The following is a 24035-nucleotide window of genomic DNA, read 5'->3' as shown; positions in this document are numbered from 1 at the left end:
CATACAATTTTACTTGTCTTGAAATAAGAAATTAAAATTAAACAGAAAAAGAAGATATTCTTAACTGCAAATTTATCATGTATCAAGCTTCTCACTTAATTTCATTTGTCTAAAACTCTCAAATGATAAATAATGTATAACCAAGCTATAATATCTTTCCTCAAAACTTAGGGACCTTGATGAGAATACGCAGAAATTAACAACAGAAAGGAAAGAGTTGGAATGAAACTTAACCCCAAAAAGTGTAAAACTCTGAAATCCAAGCATTCAAAGAGTAAACAGTTGATAATACTATACAACTAGAAAGTAGAAGATAAAGACAAGTTCACATACCTGGGAGCTGTCATGGACAAAGAGTGAGGAGGAAGTAGCAACATCAAGAACAGAATACAGAAAGCAAGAGGGACATTTAATCACCTAAGAAATATATGGAATGCAAGAGGAATTAGCTGAAAAACAAAAATACACCTGTATAAATCAAGAGTTAGACCTGTATTATTGTATGGATGTGAAACATGGAAACTTACAAACATTGAAGAAAAGAAACTTAATACTGTAGAACACCAATGCCTAAAAAAATCCTAAAAATAAGATGGCAAAGCAAGACATCAAACAAAACAATAAACAAAATTGCTAACACCCGAAACATCAGGAGACGGTGGACATGGATAGGACACATATTAAGGCATTAAAGAGACAACAACAGCTATGTAGCACTACAATGGGCACCTGAAGGGAAAAGAACTAGAGGAAGTCCAAACACTACATGGAGAAGAACAGCAGAGAGAGAAAGGAACCAACAAGGATGGACAAGTTGGAACGTAGCCAGAACAGTGGCAAAAGATACAAAAGGGTGAATATCAGCATGGAGGTCTTATGCGACTTCTGGTGCGGAGAGAATTAAGGTAAAGGTAAGGAAACTATATTATAAAACAGATATTTTCCCTCTGCTTATTTTTCTAAGTTAACATTTAGTTTCATATATAAAGCTGTTATGATCAGTATATATCTTGTATCAAAGCTTCAACATAATTAAGCATATATAATTAATATATAAATACTTTTTCTCTTTGCGTGTCCTTAATACCAAGCTCCTACAATATCAAATATTTCCAAGTTAAGTGGTGTACAAATATTTCAATACAAGTGTCATCTTATTCTCCTATACAATATATATATATTTATGGAAATAGCCATTATAAAACCATATCATACAGCTTTTAATAATACTTTAATAAATAAAAAAATATCAAACCTGTTCTGACTTTATTCTTTCTGAGGCTTCTTCGTGCTAAAATACAGATGACAAAATTAGCACTTGGGAATATGTGTATTGAAAATTATAATATGTTGACTAGACAGTAATACTTAATGGTTTTACATTGTATTCATTCTACACATTAAAGCCAGGAGCCTGTTAATCAGTGATTGTCGTTTGTGTTTTCATATTTTTTTTGTTATTTTTTTTAAACATAAATTAGGCCTTTGGTTACTCGTTTGAATTGTTTTATATTTGTCATTTCCAGGGAATTCAATTGCTGACTATGAGGTATGGACTTTGCTTTTTACTGAACGTCGTACAATTACCTTTAGTTGTTAATTTCTGTGTCATTTTGGTCTCTTGTGGAGAGATGTCTCATTGACAATCATACCATATCCTTTGTTATATGTATTTTTTTTCCAAATGGCAACATCAAATTTTTAACATAAATGGTAAATCCATTACATCCTCTGATAAAAACAATGTTGGTCAAACAATTTAAATAAATAAATGCTTATACAGAATAAATTCTTTAACGTAAACTTATCAATTTTCTGAAACTTATTCTAAAAGGCTGTTACTAATCTAGATTTTAGACCATGCTCAATCTTCTTAATCTCCAAATATTCAACTTTTTAAGGTAATGCAAGTTTCGGACTATGAAACACAACATCCTTTGTGAATCACAGGTAAAATGTCTACTCAAATGCAATAGTTTTGAAGGTTTTACTTTTAAATCAGTAAACTTAAGTAAATTTCAATACTTGAAAATAACATGTGTTCATCCCAGAAAGTATCATACCTGTCTAAACAACTGTATTGTACTGGTTACGTCAGGATCCAAGACACTACCAAGTTCATCTCTAACAACCAAGTCTAATCCTAATAAGCTGATAAAATAATAACAGCCAAGATAAGTACATCATTAAAATTAATTTACAAAAATTTAGAACTTAAGTATTTAATTGTTACTGTGGATTCATTTATTAAGGGTACTAATTTTCATGGTTTGAGTTAAAATTGTATTTTTGTACATATTTGATTTCAAGGTTTTGCCAATGTGTGCATACACACCTATATATTAATAATATTTTGTTGAAAATTTGTTAAATCTAAATTTGCGGTTTGTCTTTACCCCAAAAAACAATCATAAAATGTTTCAACATTACGTGAACACTGTTTTAAACAGGCAAGATGGTGATAAAATCGAAAGGTTGGTCATTTATTTGAAAACATTTCTTTTATGACTATATAAACTTACGCATTTCCTAAATCTATTTTTGTTGCAATTTTCTGCTGAATGTCTCTTAGTTCTTCCTGAAAAAAACAAATTGTATTGCACTTTATAAGTTATACATCTGACCAATGGACACTGTACTATGTGCCATATTAACAGTCATGTTTCAATTTGACTATGCCAAATAAAATAACCTTTACATACTTTTTAAAATACCCTTCTACTCACAACTACCTTTAATATATATACCCAATTTATTACCACTGCAACATGTACTGCATGTAACACAATCCTTTACTATGGATATTATGTGTAGTTTGCAGCTTGATGAATTTATGAATGAATTTGATTATGTTGATATAAAATTAACGTAATGATCAATCTAACATCAACCTTAATTTCAACCTTGCAAGGCTAAACAGAACAATAAAATTTCGATGACATTGGATTGGATGGATTTACAGGCTAAAGAATATATGACTCCTGTTGTTGCATCGATCCTTGCAACTAAAAACCACTTTTCTCATGTAAAATATTACCCATAACCTCAAATATATTTCAAATTTCTCATCACCAAAAAAATTCATCATAATACAGATGATTTTAGCTAAACTTTAATTGCTGATTTGAAAATTATGTCTGCTTTCAAACACCAAAAGGAGATAGTTTTATCATATTGTAAAAATTAATGGAACATCTCACTTAAGAAATCAAATGTTTATAAGGCCACACCAATTTGATTCCTTGTTCGACGGACCCGCCCGCACCTATTTTTTTCAAAACAGATTTTTTTAATTTTTTTAATATTCCCGCTTCGCGCATCCGGAAATGTAATCATGCCCATTTCCTGCACCGTTTTTTTTGTGTAAATATTATAAAAAGCAATCAACATTTGTTTTTAAAATCACAGTCTAACCTGTATATTACGATTTTAAACATAAAAGCACCCCACCACACTGTGTAAATATCTGTGAGAATATTTGTTTCATCATGAAACCTGGAGTGCTCCGATAAAAAGTTATAACAGCGGGTACTTCCGTGAAGAACAAAAAATTTGGTTTCTTTCCCCCTTACTTATATTCCCTATCAAAAAATGATCGTTGTTAGAATAAAGTACAAAGAACTTCTGAAGGATTTGCCTTCAACTGCAATTATATTGTATGCTGGCGAAACAAAACTATCCATAGCCGCTGCATGTTTATGCACCTGTCCTGATTGTCTCAGGGGCCTGTCGTTCAGCAGTTATCGTTTGTTGATGTTGTTCATTGGTATTTTCCCGTTTGGATATATAAATTAGATCGTTGGTTTTCCTGTTTAAATTGTGTACGCTAATAATTTTGGGGTCCTTTATAGCCTGCTGTTTGGTCTGTATCAAAGCCCTGTGTAAAAGGCCGTACTTTGACTTTGTGTTTGTTATTATCAGGTTGAGAACAACCCTCCCTCAGCCAAGGGGTCATTTTACTGATGCAGAAAAGACAAGAGGCTGTCACAACGACAGCAAACCGGATTTATTAACATTTATTTGTGTCCTGGCAATATCACAAGAACCATTATTGATGAATGGTGAAAGTGAAAATCGTCAATATCAAATTTGACCTCCATTTTGTCATCAGTATCAACATATTAAAATTTGAAAAGCTTAGATTGAATGGTTCATGAGTAAATGCAATAAAGTGAATGGAAACACCATTTTACGATCTTTCAAGAACCATAACTCCTGAACGGTAAAAGTCAAAATCATCATTATTGAACTTGACCTCTATTTTGTCATCAGTAACAACATATAAAAATTTCAAGAGCTTTGGTTGAATGGTTCATGAGAAAATGCACGGACACGACTGGAAACACCATTTTTCAATCTTTCAAGAACCATAACTCCTGAACGGTAAAAGTCAAAATCGTCATTATTGAACTTGACCTCCATTTTGTCATCAACAGGGCTCACACTACTTCAGAATTATAGGGAGAAGTGACTTCTCTTTTTGAAACTGATAGGGAGAAGTGGTGAGATTTGAAAGAGAAGTGCTCATTCGCGCGGTGTGATACAATCTTTGGATTTTACAATAGTATAAAGGGCCATATGTAAATAATGTTCTTTTTATATTGTTCAATTCATATCTGAGTAAAAAAATTACAATTAAAGTAACATTTGAAATTAAAAGTTGTTTAAAAGTTTTACTAAGGTTCTTGTGAGAAACTACCAACTAAATATCTAGCACTAAAAATAAAAAAATTATTTAAAAAAATGTAAAGAAATTATAATATATCAATTACAATTTAATTAAAAATTATCTTGTGTATGACATTCAGTGTTTCTCATAAAAAAAAAATATAAAAGTTATTAAGCTGGGCCAGAATATATTGATATTAGTATAATAGTCTCAGAGTTAAGCAACTTTAATCAATAGTTTGAAAAAATCCATAAAAAATATAGGGAATTATATACACCAATCAATTAGATGTTACCAAAAGTCTCTTAATGCGTGTGGAATGCGTAATTTTTCCCTTTGGGATCAATATTCTTCTGTCAGCTGTTCCATCCGTGCGTACGTAGTAATTATTGTAAAAGTACGGATTTCGGTCATAGCTGGTCCGGTTCAGATCCGGAATTCAGAAATCGGTCAATGGCGGACGAATGCAAGAAAATTTACAAAAATAAACGATGTTTGACAAGTTATTTGGAAAGGAACCTGACGTTTTTAATGCAATAAATGGATTAAAAATTTACTGGAGGCAACTTTTATCACGTTTAAATGAAGTAACAAACTTATGTTGCCGCCGAATTTGAGGTTGATGTACGTTTTCGAGTAACAAGCACCGGAACTGCAGAAATGCACGAAGTGATAAAAAGTTGTATTTTTATCAAATAACCTGCTACACACTACGAAGACAATGCTTCAACCTCTTTTCTAAAGATAATGAATCGTTTATGTCTGAATTTCTTTAATTATCAATAAAAAATTGATGTTTCATCAACTTGGTAAATATTGAAAATGTCCGATGACGGAAGCGACTGAAAGCGACTATCGTCAAGAACAGGGCGACTTGTTTTCGCTTTTGGGGGTCGGGGAAAGGGAAGTGACGGTCGGGAAGGCGACTTCTTCGCCCAAGTCGCCTGGTAGCGTGAGCCCTGATCAGTAACAACATATTAAAATTTGGGAAGCTTTGGTAGAACAGTTCATGCGTAAATGCACGGACACGACTGGAAAAACCATTTTTCAATCTTTCAAGAACCATAACTCCTGAACGGTAAAAGTCAAAATCACCATTATTGAACTTGACCTTCATTCAGTTGTCAGTAACAACATATTAAAATTCTAAAAGCTTTGGTTGAACGGTTCATGAGTTAATGCACGGACAACATTTGATTGCCGCCCGGCTGCCCGCCCGCCGTACATCCCCAAATCAATAACCGACATTTTTGTCACAAAAATCCGGTTAAAAATAGAAATACCAAGGATTTGTATAGTTCTTCTATACAAAACCTTTGAAAACTTCGACTTTTGTACTCAAAAAGAGGAGATTTATATCATATTTTAAGCAACTTTTTTTGTCATATTGATCCCTCATAAAACATGTAAAAGGGATATTTATACCATTAAGGGGTTGTCCTCAAACTGATTATGACTTGGATGGAGAATTGTCTCATTGTCAGTCACACATACATAGACCAGATTTAATTATTTCTTGGTGAACAGGGAAAAAATACTTCAGAAATTAAAGAAATGTCAAAGTACAAGTGATAAATCAAGTTTTAATATTGTCAAAACCTACTGTTTTGTGTTTACAAAAAAAAATTATAATCGCTCGCCTTTACTTTTCAAGCTTCGCCTCAAAAATTTGCAAATTAAATATTTTTTTATTAAAATTTTCAAATCACTCGCTCGCCCCAAATTTTGGAGTCCAAAAATCCGTAGAACAAGAAATTAAATCGGTGTGGCCTAAGAAGAAATAAATTAAAATTTTAGAATATTTACCGCCGTAAGTTTTCTCGACATTATTTTTCTCCTTTGATCGATTAGTTCTTGCATCATGTCTTGAACAGACATAAGTTCGTGTCTTCTCTCCTGAAAAATATTAAAAATACAATTGTAATCTGTTGAACTTTGAAATAACCAATTATACCAGTTTCTGTTAAATTTATTTTAGACTCTGAACCTTCTATAGTCTGATGTATTGCATAGACATCTGGTTTTTTTTCTTAAAAATTGTATAATGTTACCCTCTTGGTGTCTTTTGGTTATATGTGTTGTTGAGTTGTTGAATCATTTGATTCATGTTTTTTAGTTTTGTCAGGATGCTGTCTCAAAGAAATATACTTTTCACCTCCATTTATCAAATCACATTTTTATTCAGTAGTAGAATTAAAATAGGTTTTATATGACTAGAAAGTTACAAAGACAAATTGCTATTCAATAAAATTTCCCAGTATCAGAAAACATAGATTAGGTATTTGACAGACCTATAAGTTGTTCACACATTAAAACCTATTGCTGTAAAGCTGTTGACCAATTAAAATGTATAAAGTCATTCTGTTGATTAGTACTGGAGAATTGTTCAAGCACAAATAATTTTGAATTCATTCCAGCATGTCCAAAATAATGAGAAAGTTCACTGCATGGGCAAAGAGGATGCAAGTGTCTGCTCACATCATACAAGTAATCACTTTCAAACTGCTGACCAAACAGTCATTCTGGTGTGATAGAAATATTTCTTGAAGGAAGACAGATGGATGGACATTGTTAATGCCAAATAGCCTCCAGTCCAAGAGTGGACGTATTGAACCTTTTTGTAAAATGTAGGTTAAAAAAGTTGTTTACAATTTTAGAAGATCAAGAGATAAATTTAAATTCAACTATTCCCTTCTCGTGATAGTATAATTGTAGAATGCGTTGTGTTATGAAGTGAGAAAAAGACGTCTATACACATGGATGATTTAATGCTGGAAATACAATGACACATAGCAACCATGACGTTACAAATAGAGAGCGCTAAAGCGTATAGGTACATGTATGATTCCCGCGTACAGTGATTGTCTCTATTTATCCTCAACATACTCGGGGCCGTGAGTTTGTGCAATTAAAGGTTCAATGAGCAATTTATCCAAATTAAGAAAATAATCTATAATTGAAAAGACATGAAATATTTGAAACTTTAAAGTCTATGAATCACATATAAAACTATCTCTGAATCAAGTTGCGATTGGAAATTGTTCTCAATTATAATTACAGTCTCTGATTGGAGTTTTGTAAACGAACACTCCTTCTAAGTATTTGAGATTCATGACTGTCATTAGAATGTATCTCTAGTGGGTACAATTTGACGATTGGTCTATTATAAGTCAAAATTTTGTGCGCACTATTGCTGATCTCACCAAACCGTCTCCACCACGCACAAGGTCCTCGTCTTGTGATTGTCTATATTTATCCTCAACACCCTCTCCCCCAATTAAATTATTTTTCATATGAGTTCATATGCATAATTATGATTTGACATCAATTTGCATGTTATATGATGTTTAAGTATAAAGAAAATCAATATATTGTTCAAGATAATCTTGTCTAAATCAAAATGTAGGATCATCATCAGAAAACTGAATGAATTGAAATAATTACCACAAAAAGCTGCTTCCATATGTTGTGCCATTCTCGAAGTACAGTGGTAATCTCTTGAATGAGTGGCAGCTCTAGTGTAGTAATCCTTCCTGATAAATCTAAGGAACTAAGTAAAAAAAAGAAAAGAAAAGAACACAATTAATACTATTTCTACAAATTTCTTACATGTATCTGTATCGAAACAATATCCATACTTAAATTAACATCTCTTTAAAAAATAAAACACAACCTTAATTTATAGAAAAAGGCCTACAATCAATAGCCAAGATGTTATCTTAATGCTTACCCTATACTCTGATCATTCTCCTTATTAACTTTTTAGGACCCTTTTTCTCAAAATAAAAACTTGGTTAAACTATTACAAACATCAGTTTGCCTAGCTTTATTGGAAGGCCAAGTTTTAAATACAAAACAGTCATCTCCTCAATGCATTTTTTCTAAGATCTCAAAGGGAGATAATACACATTTTTCAAATAAAATCTTGTGACATGTCAATATGAAATATAGTTTTTGCACATTGTTTCTTTATTGTTGTAATAAATAATTAATATTTAAGCTTGATTTTAGGTATGTTATCCTTTATGTCATTTGCTTAATTTTGATAAATTTTTCAGATTACAATACACTTTTCAAACTTGTGTCCTACCCTGTTTTTTTTATGCCTATTTCTTTAAGACGAACAAATTTCTTTGGAAAGATTCCCTTCTTAGTTTTGTCCTTTGAAAGTTGACCTCTGTACCACTCTGAAATATAAACATATAAATATTATATAATTTAACACTTTTGAAAACAATTTTTTATTATACACATGAATCTTATTTCTTTTACATTAAGTGTGAAGAAATGTAAGGCTCAGAGATCAACAATGCATTATTTCACATAATTCATATTAAAAAGGGACATAGCTCCCAAAAGTTTTTCCTGTGTACTTTTTGATATTGCTAATTTAAGACTCTCACATAAATTTAACCAAAATTCACAAATAACTATATGGATCAGAGTAATTATAAGAAAAATGTGCAAACATGTAGACAGAAATGGCATTTCTATGTCCCATTCCTGGTTTGCATTGCTGCAGGGGAAATGGTTAATATTGAACCATAAATCTTCACCCGTTTCACAAAAAATGTAAGACAAAATAAAACACTCTTTTACATATGAATAGATATGTTTAATGTACAAGGTAAATAAAATCAAATAATTTGATAATATAGCAGATTTTTAGCTTAAAATCATCAAATTTATTGTTTCTGTGACAAACAAGATGTATTTCAACATTTGTTGTCTAAACATCATAAGTTCCTTATTCAGACTTGGTCCAATTATAAGATATTGCAAACAACTTAAACAATAGGAAGTAAGAATGATATTCGTTTAAAGTATTATCAGATTTAACATCCTCAATTCTTAAGTACCATATTATATAATACTTTGTGAGGTTTATAAACATTTCATCATACATGTCTATAAACTTAAATTTTTGTACATGAGCACTAGATGTCTAGATTACGGCTTAAGCCTGACAGATTTTCAATATCTTTAAAACTATTTCAAACATAGTTTACATTGTTCAAAATCCAAAATTAAGGAGTGTTATACTTTAAATTTACCACATTTTCTTTGAGACAGAAAATGAAGAAATTGATATCAAATATAAATGTAAAAACTTTATGACTGGTGTTTTTCATTTTGAAATTTGGTGATGAAGGAAGATCTCTGATGGTCTCCTTTTTAATAAATTCATTCACATTCTAGGTTCTAGGGATTTTGAGTTGACATAGGAAATTGAGTTGAAAAATGTCTTTTTCTGAGGACCAAACGTTTGACATTGATGTGATGTTTCATCTTCTTTGTCCTTGTGTTGCTGTCTGGTCGAGGAAACCTTTATCTACTCTCATTCATATGAAAATATTTTTGATATCAGACAGTTAGAGTAAAGTCACAAGACACAAGCTGTTTCAGCTGTCAGATAGTACTTTCATTCAAATCAATTCTAAATTAGATTTTACATTCCACTAAAAAGTTGCAATTTATAGCTTATGCAAATAACCAGTAACAGTATTTCATAAGTAAACATACCATCTCCTTCTTCATAGATGAGTACCACATCTCCAATAAATAACTTCAAAAATCCTACTCTTTCAACTTTAAAATTGCATACAGCTAAAAAAAAAAAGTAAGGCAAATTTTCAAGTACAGTAAAATGAATAACTAATATTTGTAAAACATTTGCTTTATGTTCAGTACAGAGACTCATGAAAGTGTTATAATAGTCTCAGATGTATACTGGTATACATGTGTATGTGCAGTTTTCATATGAAGCAAATGGTAGTTTGAGGAAATATTAATGTCTATTAGTATAAATACTTATTATACATGAAATAAATGAGAATACAACTTATTTTTTTTATATATATAACCATACATTTAAAACCTTGACAAATATCTAGATTTTTCTGGTGATATGAAGGAATTGCACGATGTCATGACAATAAATCATGGTCCCTCATTTTTAGTCAACGTTGTTTATGTATTACTTTTAATCGATCTCATATGGTCATGATGGCTAAACATTAAATTTTTCCTGCATTTAATTGTAACCCGAATAATTCAGTCGTTATATTCTGCTAATCTACGAAGGCTACATTAACGCCTGAACGTCTTCCTCGATCAAGACCGTCAATCGGATTTTCACAGCGCTTTGTAATATGGGAATTTTGATTTAAATTGGCAGCTAAAGAAGGAGGAGTTCCAGATGTTAATTGATGTTAAATGATGTAAACTGATGTTAATTGATGTTAATTAATTATTATCGGATTGTGTTAATTGAACACACGTGTTTGGTAAGACAATTACAAGAGAGTTGCGCAGACTCATTATCCTGATCGCCGCTGATTGGCTCTCTCTCACAGAGAGCAGGCGATGCGGCCAATGATCATAAGGAGTTCAAGCCCTCGTGTGGGAGAAAATCGGACACAGAAATGGCTTGAATTATTCGAGTTACATTTAATTGCTGATAAGAGAAAACAAGAGGCTGTCACAACGACAGCAAACAGGATTTATTAACATTTATTTGTGTCCTGGCAATATCACAAGAACCATTACTGATGAATGGTGAAAGTGAAAATCGTCAATATCAAATTTGACCTCCATTTTGTCATCAGTATCAACATGAAAAGCTTAGATTGAATGGTTCATGAGTAAATGCAACAACGTGAATGGAAACGCCATTTTACGATCTTTCAAGAACCATAACTCCTGAACGGTAAAAGTCAAAATCGTCATTATTACACTTGACCTCTATTTTGTCATCAGTAACAACATATTAAAATTTCGGAAGCTTTGATAGAACAGTTCATGCATAAATGCACGGACACGACTGGAAACTCCATTTTTCATTATTGAACTTGACCTTCCTATAGTTGTCAGTAATAACATATTAAAATTTAAAAAGCTTTGTTTGAACGGTTCGTGAGTTAATGCATGGACAACATTTGATTGCTGCCCGCCCACCCTACAGCCCGACCGCCCGCCCGCCGTACATCCCCAAATCAATAACTGACATTTTTGTCACAAAAATCCGGTTAACAATACAACTGCCTTCTTATCATACTGTGTACACAGTATGTGTTTAAAAGATTATGCAGCCTTCCTCATATACAGTTCAAAAACTTAATGAGGTCCAAATGTGATAACATTCTTTACTTATACATGTAACACATAAACCAACAAATATAATTTATTAAGGAAGTTAATATTCATTTTTATCCTCAAATTGATTCAAATCAGGGAGAAGTTTAATTAACAGGAAACCTGGTACTAACATTAGAACATACAGGAAGTTAATATCAATACCAAATATTGGACCTATACTTTGGTACTAAGCTAGTATTATAAACCCTGTAAGTCACTTATATTTTGTAGGATAAGGAAAGGGTGTTGTAGACAGATTTGTCCATTTTATACCTTTTGAAACTATCCCAACCCACACATATTTTGTACCATAATATTTTGTAGGATAGTCCGAAGGTGATGCTGCCTTTAAATTGTTCAATAAACAGCTTTGTCTACCTTTTGAATCTATCAAAACGCACATTAGTACCATAACATTTTGTAGGATAATTGGAGGGTGTTGCTGCCTTTAAATAGGTCAATAAAAAGCTTTGTCAATGCTATACATTTTGAAACTATCTCAATGAACATTTATCTTGTATCATAATATTTTGTAGGATGAGACAAAGCACATGCCATAATATTTTGTCAGATGTTTGAATGTGATTTTTGAAAAGTGAGACCACTGTTTGAAAATTATGGAGTCATGAGTGGAATTATGCATGATATTTGCTAACACTTGTACCTGGTTCAAATTCAAACATTGCTGTAACTGTGAGCTGTAGTGATAATAAGTTCACAAGCACAATTGGCGGGTCACTACAATGTATATGTTGTGTATGTATGAATACTTGAAAGCAGCAAATATATAAAACCACTCTGTTCTAGCTTGATATAAGGAAGCAGGGGTCCATATCTTTAAAATGGGGACTATTTTTACAACAGTAAACCAGATGCTCCCAGGGCGCAGCTTTATACCACCACAGAGGTCGAACCCTGAACAGTTGGGGCAAGTATAGGAGAGTAAATTTACTTGACAAATTTAATAGTATCATTTTATATAACTTTCAGTATTCTAATTATTTTATGTTGAAGATATAAGATTTTGCATGTGTTGATTTTAGTTGTAAACAACAGGTGTTGGTTTTAGTATCAGTAGTTCTAGAGAGTAATAAATTGTAATTAATTGGTTATTGACCTCTACTTTATTCTAATATAAATATGTTCTGTCTAATTCAGCATTTCTATTTGGTAATTAAAAGGTCAGAGGTTTGATGCAGAAGTTAAATTTAGAATATTAAGTAATAAGCTAAAGGGTCAGTTAATTTGATTATAGAGTTTCTAAGTTTGATAGTTTGGGATGACTTTGAGAAAAGCATTTGTCATATAAACATCTATTGCTGGAATTTAATATTATTGTGAATCTGTCTTATATGAAATATGTTGTATGTTTAATTAACAGTTATAATTATATAATGGAGTACCTTTATAAATATGTGAGTGAGCTATAGTGAACCAAGGCAGTACCCCTGTCTCATAGCTTCTTAGTAACGGTAGAAAACACCATTGCTACATAATGGTGAATAAAAACTGTTGCTACACAAGTATGGACACAACATTCAAACTTGATACAGCTCTGAATTTGGATTGTGATTAAATAGTTGACACAGCACAGGTTTCCGACACAGAATGAATGTGGTCTAATGAACTTAAAAATTTAAAATTTACCTATTATGGTCCAATACCCAAATCTAAATACATGGCCATGGATTGATTCAGCATATCAAAGAATCCAAAGAATTCAATTTTTGATGCAAACAAACAAAATTTAATTTTGGACTCTTTTGACCTTAATGTATTTGGTGCAAACAAACAAAATTTAATTTTGGACTCTTTTGACCCCAAGTTGATAACAGGGCCAAAAATCAAAAATCTAAATACATGGTTAGATTCAGCATATCAAAGAACCCCAAGAATTCAATTTTTGTTAAAATCAAACAAAATTAAATTTTGGACCCTTTCGACCTTAATGTAGACCAATTTAAAAACAGGACCAAAAACTTAAAATCTAAAAACACAGTTAGATTTTGCATATATCAAAGAACCCTGATAAATCGATTTTTAATTAGATTTTGTGAAATCAAGCAAAGTTTAATTTTGGACCCTTTGGACCTCATGTGGACCAATTTAAAAACGGGACCAAATTCCAAAAACTTAATACACGGTTGGATTTAGCATATTTTAGAACCCCAAGAATTCAAGAATAAAACCCCATTGAAATTGGTCAAGAAATAAGCAGTTTATACAAAGTATTAGAAACGTATTGTTTTTGACCCCTAGTTCCTAAACAGGTTGGGCCATAACACCCAAAATCAACCTTCATTTTTTGGAATGGAACCTTGTGGTAGAATTTCAGAAAGATCCATACACTTACACACAAGTTTTTGTCTGGAAACTAGAAAATTACTTATTCTGACCCCTTTCGGGTCCCTTTTTCCTAAACTGTTGGAAACATAACCCCAAAATCAATCCCAACCTTCTTTTTGTGGTTTCAAACCTTGTGTTTAAATTTCATATAGATCCATTCACTTAAACTAAATTTATTGTCTGGAAACTAAGTGTCTTCGGACGACGCTGACAACTACAACGACGACGTGATACCAATATACGAGTGCAAAATTTGTTTGTGGTTGTATAAAAATTCTTTTACATACTTATAGAGGCCTTCATCCCCTCATCTGTTTTCTTTACCCAAAAATAACTTCCTTCTCACAATGACATGTGATTGGAGGATTTTGATACCTTCCTTATCTATCAAGGTTTCTTTTTACTCATCATCAATTGCCATTTTTCGAGGATAAACCATACTCAAAATAGGTTGATTTAAGTGTCTGTAGATATAATGATTTACTTTTATAAATTGTGACTTGGATGGAGTGTTGTCTCAATGGCACTCATACTGCATGTTCCTATACCCATAATAAAATGAATTCCCATATATATAGAAAAGTTCGAGACATACAATTTTCTATAAAATTCTCACACATTTATTCAGTGCCAGTAATTTTCATGTTAGTTTAAAAAAAAAGTATGTCCATTTTCATTACTAAAATAATAATTTAAATGTGAGAAAAAAACAAGTACAAAGTCTAGAAAAGTTGGGGTTTTTTTTCAAAACATTTTAATTATAAAACACTCATTTGCTCAAGGCAATCAGACATCATACCTTATTATATATACACAGGAAATACAATTGTTTATTACAAAAGAATTTTTAAAACCCTGACTGTTGCAAATGTCGGCATAGATCATGTAGATAAGAAGGATTAGAGCAAGTAACTTCCCGGTGTAACACTGTGTTAGGAGAGATGTCGATATCACAAAAAAAGATGAAGGGAATCTATGCAAAATCAGAAATGGCACTCATAATTTCCTCAGTTGAAACGCTTCGACTACAAAATGTCTGCATCAGACTTAAAAAAAATTGTATCCAATATGAAAAGGATATTCATAAGAATATCTGATTTGAATTTCATTGATGAAATATTCATTTTCACAATGCATTAATACTTTAAACCTTATGATTTTTTTTTATTGAAAAAATCCTATGCAAATCAAGTATGCAAGAAAAAAAAAATCCATGGAGGAAAGGGTTAAGGAGAGATATCAAAGTTTCCTGGTGTGACTCCAAGTATTGTTGCAGTGTTTTGAGTATAGAAACCTATTCATTTAAATTAAACTGTAGTACTTTATTCTTCAAAACTTCTGTTTTTAGGTCAATAGGAGTGAAAATTTGTTTTTAATATACAAATTTTAAAGGTAAATTGCATCCAAGTGATGAGATTTTAATACATGTTATAATAAACTGGAGCGATAATTTAGTAAGTCTTCAGGAAACGGTTGTTATTTTTATCATAGATTTCCTAAAGGAGAAGGTCCGGTAAGGACCGATTTTGGCCTCAAATTTCAGGTTCATCTGACAAAAGATTTTGACCACTTTTTAAACACTTAAGTGTCTATTTCATTTGAATCAATTAGTTTCTGTGAAAGATTTTAACTGATTAAGTCATTAAAAACGACCCGATTCAAGCTCAAATATGAAAAATCTACCAAATATGGCGAAAAATGTCACTTTTCAGATGTTTTTTGTCAAAAATGAAAGTGGCCGCATATATGTATTCACTCTCAACCTTCATATATGTTATGTATTATCATCAAATACAACTTACATTTCAATATTAAGGATGAACACGAATGCGCCCACTTTCGTTTTACACAAAAACCGTCTAAAATTTAACCAAAATGCTAGAATAGTGAAGATTTCAGTAATTTAGCATGTCTTAATGGTGCTAGTACCCGATATATGTGTATTGTATTGTCAAAACAGGCCATATTTATGTAGCAGAAGCATTCTACTGTCCAATAAATAAATAAAAGTTTACATTTTAACAATTTTGTAAAACTGCTATATTTTGGGGCCAAAAAGGGGTCTTACTGGACCTACTCCTTTATGAATCCCTTTTGAGAGGGCTAAACAAGGAATTTTGAAATATAACCTTGTTCCAAAAATCAAATCCAAAACACATTTATATAAGAAAATTATTTCAGACGGCAAAATTATCAAGTAATATAACATCATATTACCCTATGACGCTGGATAAAATTGAGAATAAAAAGGTGGAATGTGTCAAAGAGACAACAACCGGACCAAAGTACAGAAAGCAGCCCAGGTCCACTAATGGATCTTTAACACATTGAGAAAATACTGCACCTGGAGGTGGGCTTCAGCTGGCCCCCTTAATAAAATGTTTACTAGTTCAGAGAAAATTGACTTATAATAATAATTAGGGATATCAACCAGTGATATTGATTGCCTCATATTACAGCCGAAATTCGGCTTTTTCCCCAAAAGAAAATTCCCAATTACTAAAAAAAATGGCTTAAAATTCCTCCCAAAAAGTTTTACATTTTCCCCAAACAGTGATGGCATTGGTAGTAATGTTTGTAAATTTCGTATTCATGTTATTAATTTGATATTAGGAAGCACTTTTGAGATCCGGTTTTCTGATCAGAATCATCATGGTGTTTGTAACACATGTGGTTTTCAATGCATTAAGTACCATCATTGTTTCTGTTTCTTTCCCCTCTCCGAAAATTTCAATAAAAAATATGCATTTTCCCAATCATGATAAAAAACGGTAGAGGTAGTTTTGAAAAAAGACAACAATATCACTGTCAACTTGGTGAAGATTTCCTAATCGATTACTCATTAGATTTACAGAGTGATACTCGAGTACTTGCTCGGTAATATATTTACAAGATAGAAACACAGAGTTATACCCATTTTATGATGTACTGTTGATCGGTGTCTTATTGTATAAAACCCTCAATATAATTACCTAGGACTAGATAATAGTCTAAACTGAAAAAAAATAAACCATTATTAAGTGTACATTTGTTACATGTACAAAATGTACTAATTATGTAAACTGGCAATAACCTAATCAAGTAAATTTGGCACCATTTGCGAGTATGGTCTTGAGGAAACGATGATAGTCCGTCGGAAGGGGACTATAAATGGCTGACCTGTGTTAAGAGAGAGCGATATCTCTTGCACGTTAAAGACACCCTTGTAGATTTCGAAAAAGAATAGGCTAATGCCGCTACAAGGCAGCACTCGCACCCACAAAGTGGAAAGGGATTAGTATAAGTTATAAAACTTGTTTCCCAATCCCCTATAAATAAATATGTTTAAACTAAGTAAATTAATTACTATCATTCAAAAGGGTTACTAAAACAAAGGTATTATAGTAGGGTGCCCAATCAAAAAATTTGATCGATTTGCCTTAACGGAATAACACACAGCTATATTTTATATCATGGGAAAGAGGAGAACCTCATCGTAAATTTTTATGCCGTTGTCATCCTTGTCTACGGTGGTCACATTTTTTTTAAATCAGGGTCAAAGGTCAAAGCAAAAATTTCAGAAAAATGCACAGTCACATTTAGATAGCTTGCTTCTCCTACATATATGCGTTTGGAGCAAGATAAAAACACCTGATTTATTGTTTAAAAGTAGATTCACAAGTAGGAAGTTTGACAAGGGAGAAATTTTGAATTGTAAAATTGAGAATTGAAATGGGGAATGTACCAAAGAGACAACAACCCGACCATAGAACAGACAATTTTAGCCAATTTTGCGCTCACTTTGTTTAGGTCACAATGATCTATTTTGAGTTTTGACTTGAGATCATTCAACTAACAACAAGATATTGGGCTGCATCTATAGATTCATCGATGTCACAATAAGAAAGGTTTGACAAATCGGAACCAGATGCTCCGCAGGGCGTAGCTTTATACGACCGCAGAGGTTGAACCCTGAATGGTTGGTGCAAGTATGGACACAACATTCAAGCTGGATTCAGCTCTAAATTTGGATTGTGATTAAATAGTTGACACAGCATAGGTTTCTGACACAGAATGAATGTGTTCTAATGAACTTAAAATTTTTGTTTTCTCTTAGAGCAATTCACTATGCTGTTGAATATTAATCCTCTCAAAAAAATGTTTGAAGAAATTTTCTTTTTTATTTATGAAATTTCAAATGAGAAAAATTGAACCCAATTTTTTTAATCACATCCCCCTTTCCCTTATTCCAAAACTAATCTCAATTAAAATTTCTAATGGAGTTTGCAACAATAACTACTCATTTAAATACATCATAAAATATTAAGATGTAAAAAAAACTGCTTGTTATCACTGAATGGTAAAGATTATTTTAATTTATCAGTTGGTAGTAAAAAGTGAATATACATTGTATATTGTATATAACAAAGATTTAAGTTGATTCTGGACAAAGAAAGATAACTCCAATTAAAAAAAAATCTTGCTATTGCACAATATTTTGCAATTAGATATTTCTTGCTTACTATTCTGGACAAAGAAAGATAACTCTAATTAAAAAAAAATTGCTATTTCACAATATTGTGCAATTAGATATTTCTTGCCATTGCGCAATACTGTGCAATTGAAAAGACTTGCTATTGCACAATACTTAATATAATAATTTTAGATCCTGATTTGGACCAACTTGAAAACTGGGCCCATAATAAAAAATCTAAGTACATTTTTGGATTCAGCATATCAAAGAACCCCAAGATTTCAATTTTTGTTAAAATCAGACTAAGTTTAATTTTGGACCCTTTGGACTTTAGTGTAGACCAATTTGAAAACAGGACCAAAAATGAAGAATCTACATACACAGTTAGATTTGGTATATCAAAGAACCCCATTTATTCAATTTTTGATGAAATCAAACAAAGTTTAATTTTGGACCCCGATTTGGACCAACATGAAAACTGGGCCAATAATCAAGAATCTAAGTACATTTTTAGATTCAGCATATCAAAGAACCTAACTGATTCATTTTTTGTCAAAATCAAACTAAGTTTAATTTTGGACCCTTTGGACCTTAATGTAGACCAATTTGAAAACGGGACCAAAAGTTAAGAATCTACATACACAGTCATGACAGTTAGATTCGGCATATCAAAGAACCCCAATTATTCAATTTTGATGAAATCAAACAAAGTTTAATTTTGGACCCTTTGGGCCCCTTATTATGTTGGGACCAAAACTCCCAAAATCAATACCAACCTTCCTTTTATGGTCATAAACCTTGTGTTTAAATTTCATAGATTTCTATTTACTTATACTAACGTTATGGTGCGAAAACCAAGAAAAATGCTTATTTGGGTCCCTTTTTGGCCCCTTATTCCTAAACTGTTGGGACCTAAACTCCCAAAATCAATACCAACCTTCCTTTTGTAGTCATTAACATTGTGTTTAAATTTCATTGATTTCTATTTACTTAAACTAAAGTTATTGTGTGAAAACCAAGAATAATGCTTATTTGGGCCCTTTTTTGGCCCCTAATTCCTAAACTGTTAAAACCAAAACTCCCAAAATCAATCCCAACCGTTCTTTTGTGGTCATAAACCTTGTGTCAAAATTTCATAGATTTCTATTAACTTAAACTAAAGTAATAGTGCGCAAACCAAGAAAATGCTTATTTGGGCCCTTTTTGGCCCCTAATTCCTAAAACGTTGGGACCAAAACTCCCAAAATCAATACCAACCTTCCTTTTGTGGTCATAAACCTTGTGTTAAAATTTCATAGATTTCCATTCACTTTTACTAAAGTTAGAGTGCGAAAACTAAAAGTATTCGGACGACGACGACGACGACGACGCCAACGTGAAAGCAATATACGACGAAAAATTTTTCAAATTTTGCGGTCGTATAAAAATCATCTGGGTTGTCTTCAAGACTAAAAAAACAGTGTGCTTACCGATCCTAAACAGGGATGACGTATCGCATCATCTTAAAACATGTGCGGCTGGTACAATGTTACAAATGGCAAACCCGAGACTTTTCCATATTTTGTAGACAGGTATATAGCGGCGCAAATCTTGTGTGCAAGTTATAGTGCCTGTTTGAAACCCTAGCTCATGCGGATGCTGCATGGAGGGGAAGTAATGAACGCATAAGATCAGTACATCTCTATCTCGTGAATTTATTATTATCCTACCTTTGATGCCTTTCCCACCGAACTCTTAGTCTACATGAATAGCATGTAAAAATCATGTGGGTATCTACTTCATCATGTGAGCAAAATAATTCTTAAAACATGAATACTCCTTCTGAGCAGATCAAGGGTCCTTGGAAGTGCTAGCTAGATAAATGACTTCCTCATGTATCATAGTAACTGTTGATCTACCATGATGCTGAACAATCGATTCGCCAAGAAATCTGATTAAGGCATGCTGGTTCTCACTGACTCAAAGAAACTTTTTCCAGTCAGGAATTTGACGACCTTCTATATATGACCTGAAACACTTTTACGGACGAACAAGAACTTGATTCAGCTTTAAAATAACTGCATTTGTGTCTGCTAGTGTAAGATTTATAGAAAGAATGGTGCATGGTACAATATTTGTAATCATCAGTAGGTAGGTGGTCTAGGTCTGAAGCATAATGCAATATACTAAAATATATGATCTTTCCGTGCTCCCAGAACCTTGATACGGCTTTTGTTTGTGCTAATTTTTCGCATATTAATAAGCAATTCAGAAGAAGAATCCTAACATATAACACATTTATTTTATTCCTACTTCGATTAGGGCTTGATGGACATAGTTTAACAGGACTGTGAATGTGTGCCATATTACGGGTCTGAAACATGATCAAAGGATTTGATTTGTATATTACAATTATTAAATAAACAATTAAAGTTAAAAAAACCAACAAACAAAATATTTCCTAAAACAAAATAACGATCTTCAAACTAACTACAGTATTCAAAACATACAAATCGACCATACAACAAGCAAAAAAGAGAAATGAAGTTAGTGACAAATGTCCTAGTTAATGACCTGATAGTGTAAGCTACAAAACAATTAACGGCATGAGAAAAGGCGTGTTTGAATCAAGGCAGAATTATCACTTTTTTTTTGTTTTAAATTGCTATTTTCTTCTTGCCGATCAACATTACACAAAAGATATTTGGAACACATATGAACCAGGTCTTATTGATGTAATCAGAGTAAAAATCCCGTGAAAGTAACACGCAATAAATTTTCTTTCGTTCAAAATGTGGTAAATTTCAGCTAAAAAAAAGTCTTACTAAAATCATGAAATACATGTACTTATAAATACTTAAATTATATAAATCTTTTCAGCTTTCGTTATATGATAAATTTAAATTTTAAGCTAAATGATAAGTAAAATTTGAACAAATAACACGACGTCAGAAAGCAATAATTTTAGTTTTTGTGCTGAAGATGGCCTGTATGAGGGTCTGGATGGGGGGTCTGTTATTCTGTAAACATTAAATTTTCATCCCTTTTTTCTCTAATCTTTAAAAAATTAACCCCTTTTTTCTCTAATCTTCAAAAAATTAACCCCTTTTTTCTCTAATCTTCTTTTTTTTGGCCTGTTATTCTCTAATCTTCATTTTTTAAGGGCATTATTCTTTAATCATTTAATTTAACCCCATCCAAACCCCCCTGTATACAGAGGGGTTTTTTTTGGTACCCTAAAAAAACCACAAAATTTTGAAAAATGTGATCATGGTAGCTTAAGACGACATTCATGACCTGAAAATATAATAATTTTCCAATAGTTTGCATATAAATATAGCAGTGTGTTATCCATTAACTTAAACTCGTTAACTAGATGTCTTTTTCAATACTGTGCACCCTACTATTAAGGAACTGTAAAAACAACACATTTAATGGTCAACAAAGGGGCGATGCTTAGATCCTACTGATGACTTAAATCTTTTTCTGCCGGTCAATACAGGGTGTAAGCTTAAGAAATTTGTTCTATATTTAATAATATTACAAAATGTATCTTGTCATATTTTTCTGGGACGAGTCCATTTTTCAACTTTTTTGTAATTCAATAGATTTTAATGCAATAGATTAACAAATTTATTATGCTGAAAATATGTCATTTTTATGGTATACACTCCTGTTACTCCATGGGAAACATGTTTCATCAAAGTAGAGGACCATAGAATAATTTAAAAGTGTAAAAAATACAAAGTTATTAAATGTATTCAAAGTATTAAATTTTAAAAGAACTTATTGTGTGAAAAAATGGATTTTTTACCATGATGAGCAGCAACACAAAAGGATTTTTCGGGGGAATGCTAATTTACGGAAAAATAAATCACACTTCGTACCCAGAAAATTTAACGGAAAAATGTCTCAGCTTCGAAAGGAGCCATCATACATATCCAAATTTACAATATGGACTGAGCTACAGAAAAAAACGTTACCATTAGCGCCTATGGAGAAACAACTGCACATATTCGATATTGCCCTAAGTGCAAAACAAATATGTATTTTGGAAATACATGTATATAATGTCATTTGTATGTGATTAGTCCAAATATTTTTTATATAAAAAAACAATGTGTTCATGAGATACAGATGCTGGCTTGTAAATATGAACATATTCAGAATAACTTGAAAATTTTCCATTAATTAATTATAAGCAACTAAGTGCACCATCCAAATTCAAACTTAATCTGTGTTTGGTAATAAATTTTGTGTATATGTTTAATACCATTTGGTAGAGGCAAAGTAAAGTTAGGGTGCAGAAACAGCAAATTCATATTTTTTTCCATTTATAAAGGGACATAACTCGAGAAAGGAAATAACACGACACCACCAAAATTAAAACTAGATTTGCATTTTACAGAAATAAGGATTGTGTACAAGTTTCATAACATTTGGCTGAGGAAACAAAAGTAAGAGAACTGAAATCAATTTAGAAACATACATACAGTAGGACAAGGGTGAACAGACAAGGGCAAACCTTAACGACCTCTTCGCCTAGTGCAGGGGCATAAACATTATAATTTAATACATGTAAACCACAGGCACTCGTCTCAGAATTTTTTTCCCCTATATACCTTTATATAACACAAGGTACTTAACTCGCGATTTTGAAAAATGTCATACAGTGACGAAATTACATTAAAAAGGCCGTGTCTCGGCTGTCAACCCCACTAAAAATTGTTATGCCGTAAATCTAAATCGATTTATCTTCACAATGGTGTATAACACGCCTACTGTTGTTGTCGGAATCATCCGTAGCAATCCTACACAAGTATGTCAATCGTAATTATTTCGTCAACCTACACAAAATTGGCAATACACGTCTCATGTAGTAAATGATTAATAATAAAAATTGTTTCAGAAAAAACTGTTAGTTTTCGTATGAATAGAACTTATCATACAGTTAGTTAAATTGTATAATATACCGTGAAAAAAAATCTAACAAGTGTTGTTTGTGGTATGTCTAATAAGTTACAAATTTTTCCCATGACATCAATGTCATGCAGACTCTCTCTTGACTTTACGTATGAAATAAAACAAGATCAGATAACTCCAAGAATCATTTAGACTTTCCAATAGAATTGACCAATCGGAAACCGAGATACAATGTAGACAAGGTGACGTGACACGTTTATTGCCAATTCTTCAGCAGTTTGCAAAATTATTACGATTGACATACTTTGGTAGGATTGCTACGGATGATTTCAACAACAAATGTAGGCATGTTATATACCATTGTAAAGAAAATCAATTTAGATTTACGATAAAACAAGTTTTAGTGGGGTTGACAGCCTATAAAGCGGCATATAACGTAACTTCGTCACCACCTGACATTTTTCTAAAATGCAAGTTAAGTACCTTGTGTTATGTAAAGGTATATAGGGGGGGAAAATCTGAGACGAG

The 24035-nt window shown here is 32.1% G+C and overlaps 1 protein-coding gene across 20 annotated transcripts in view; it reads right to left on the bottom strand.

The window, feature by feature from the left end:
• Positions 1 to 24035, bottom strand: part of LOC139521918 (dedicator of cytokinesis protein 1-like) — a 110574-nt gene that overhangs the window by 85612 nt on the left and 927 nt on the right. For 14 of the 20 annotated variants that reach the window (XM_071315657.1, XM_071315649.1, XM_071315650.1 and 11 more), the window contains exons 2-9: positions 10193 to 10276; positions 8760 to 8856; positions 8114 to 8219; positions 6476 to 6565; positions 2523 to 2578; positions 2064 to 2151; positions 1256 to 1291; positions 1062 to 1094 (exon numbers count right to left, since the gene is read on the bottom strand). In XM_071315657.1, coding sequence (XP_071171758.1) covers positions 1062 to 1094; positions 1256 to 1291; positions 2064 to 2151; positions 2523 to 2578; positions 6476 to 6565; positions 8114 to 8219; positions 8760 to 8856; positions 10193 to 10276 — 590 coding nt within the window. The remainder of the gene's footprint in view (positions 1 to 1061; positions 1095 to 1255; positions 1292 to 2063; positions 2152 to 2522; positions 2579 to 6475; positions 6566 to 8113; positions 8220 to 8759; positions 8857 to 10192; positions 10277 to 24035) is intronic. The other 6 variants (XM_071315665.1, XM_071315667.1, XM_071315668.1 and 3 more) reach the window with 1 other exon arrangement.

The sequence above is a fragment of the Mytilus edulis genome, chromosome 4, assembly GCF_963676685.1.
Source record: "Mytilus edulis chromosome 4, xbMytEdul2.2, whole genome shotgun sequence".
Taxonomy (NCBI): domain Eukaryota; kingdom Metazoa; phylum Mollusca; class Bivalvia; order Mytilida; family Mytilidae; genus Mytilus; species Mytilus edulis.
Note: the sequence above shows the minus strand (reverse complement) of the source record. Positions and strands in the feature narration are given on the sequence as shown.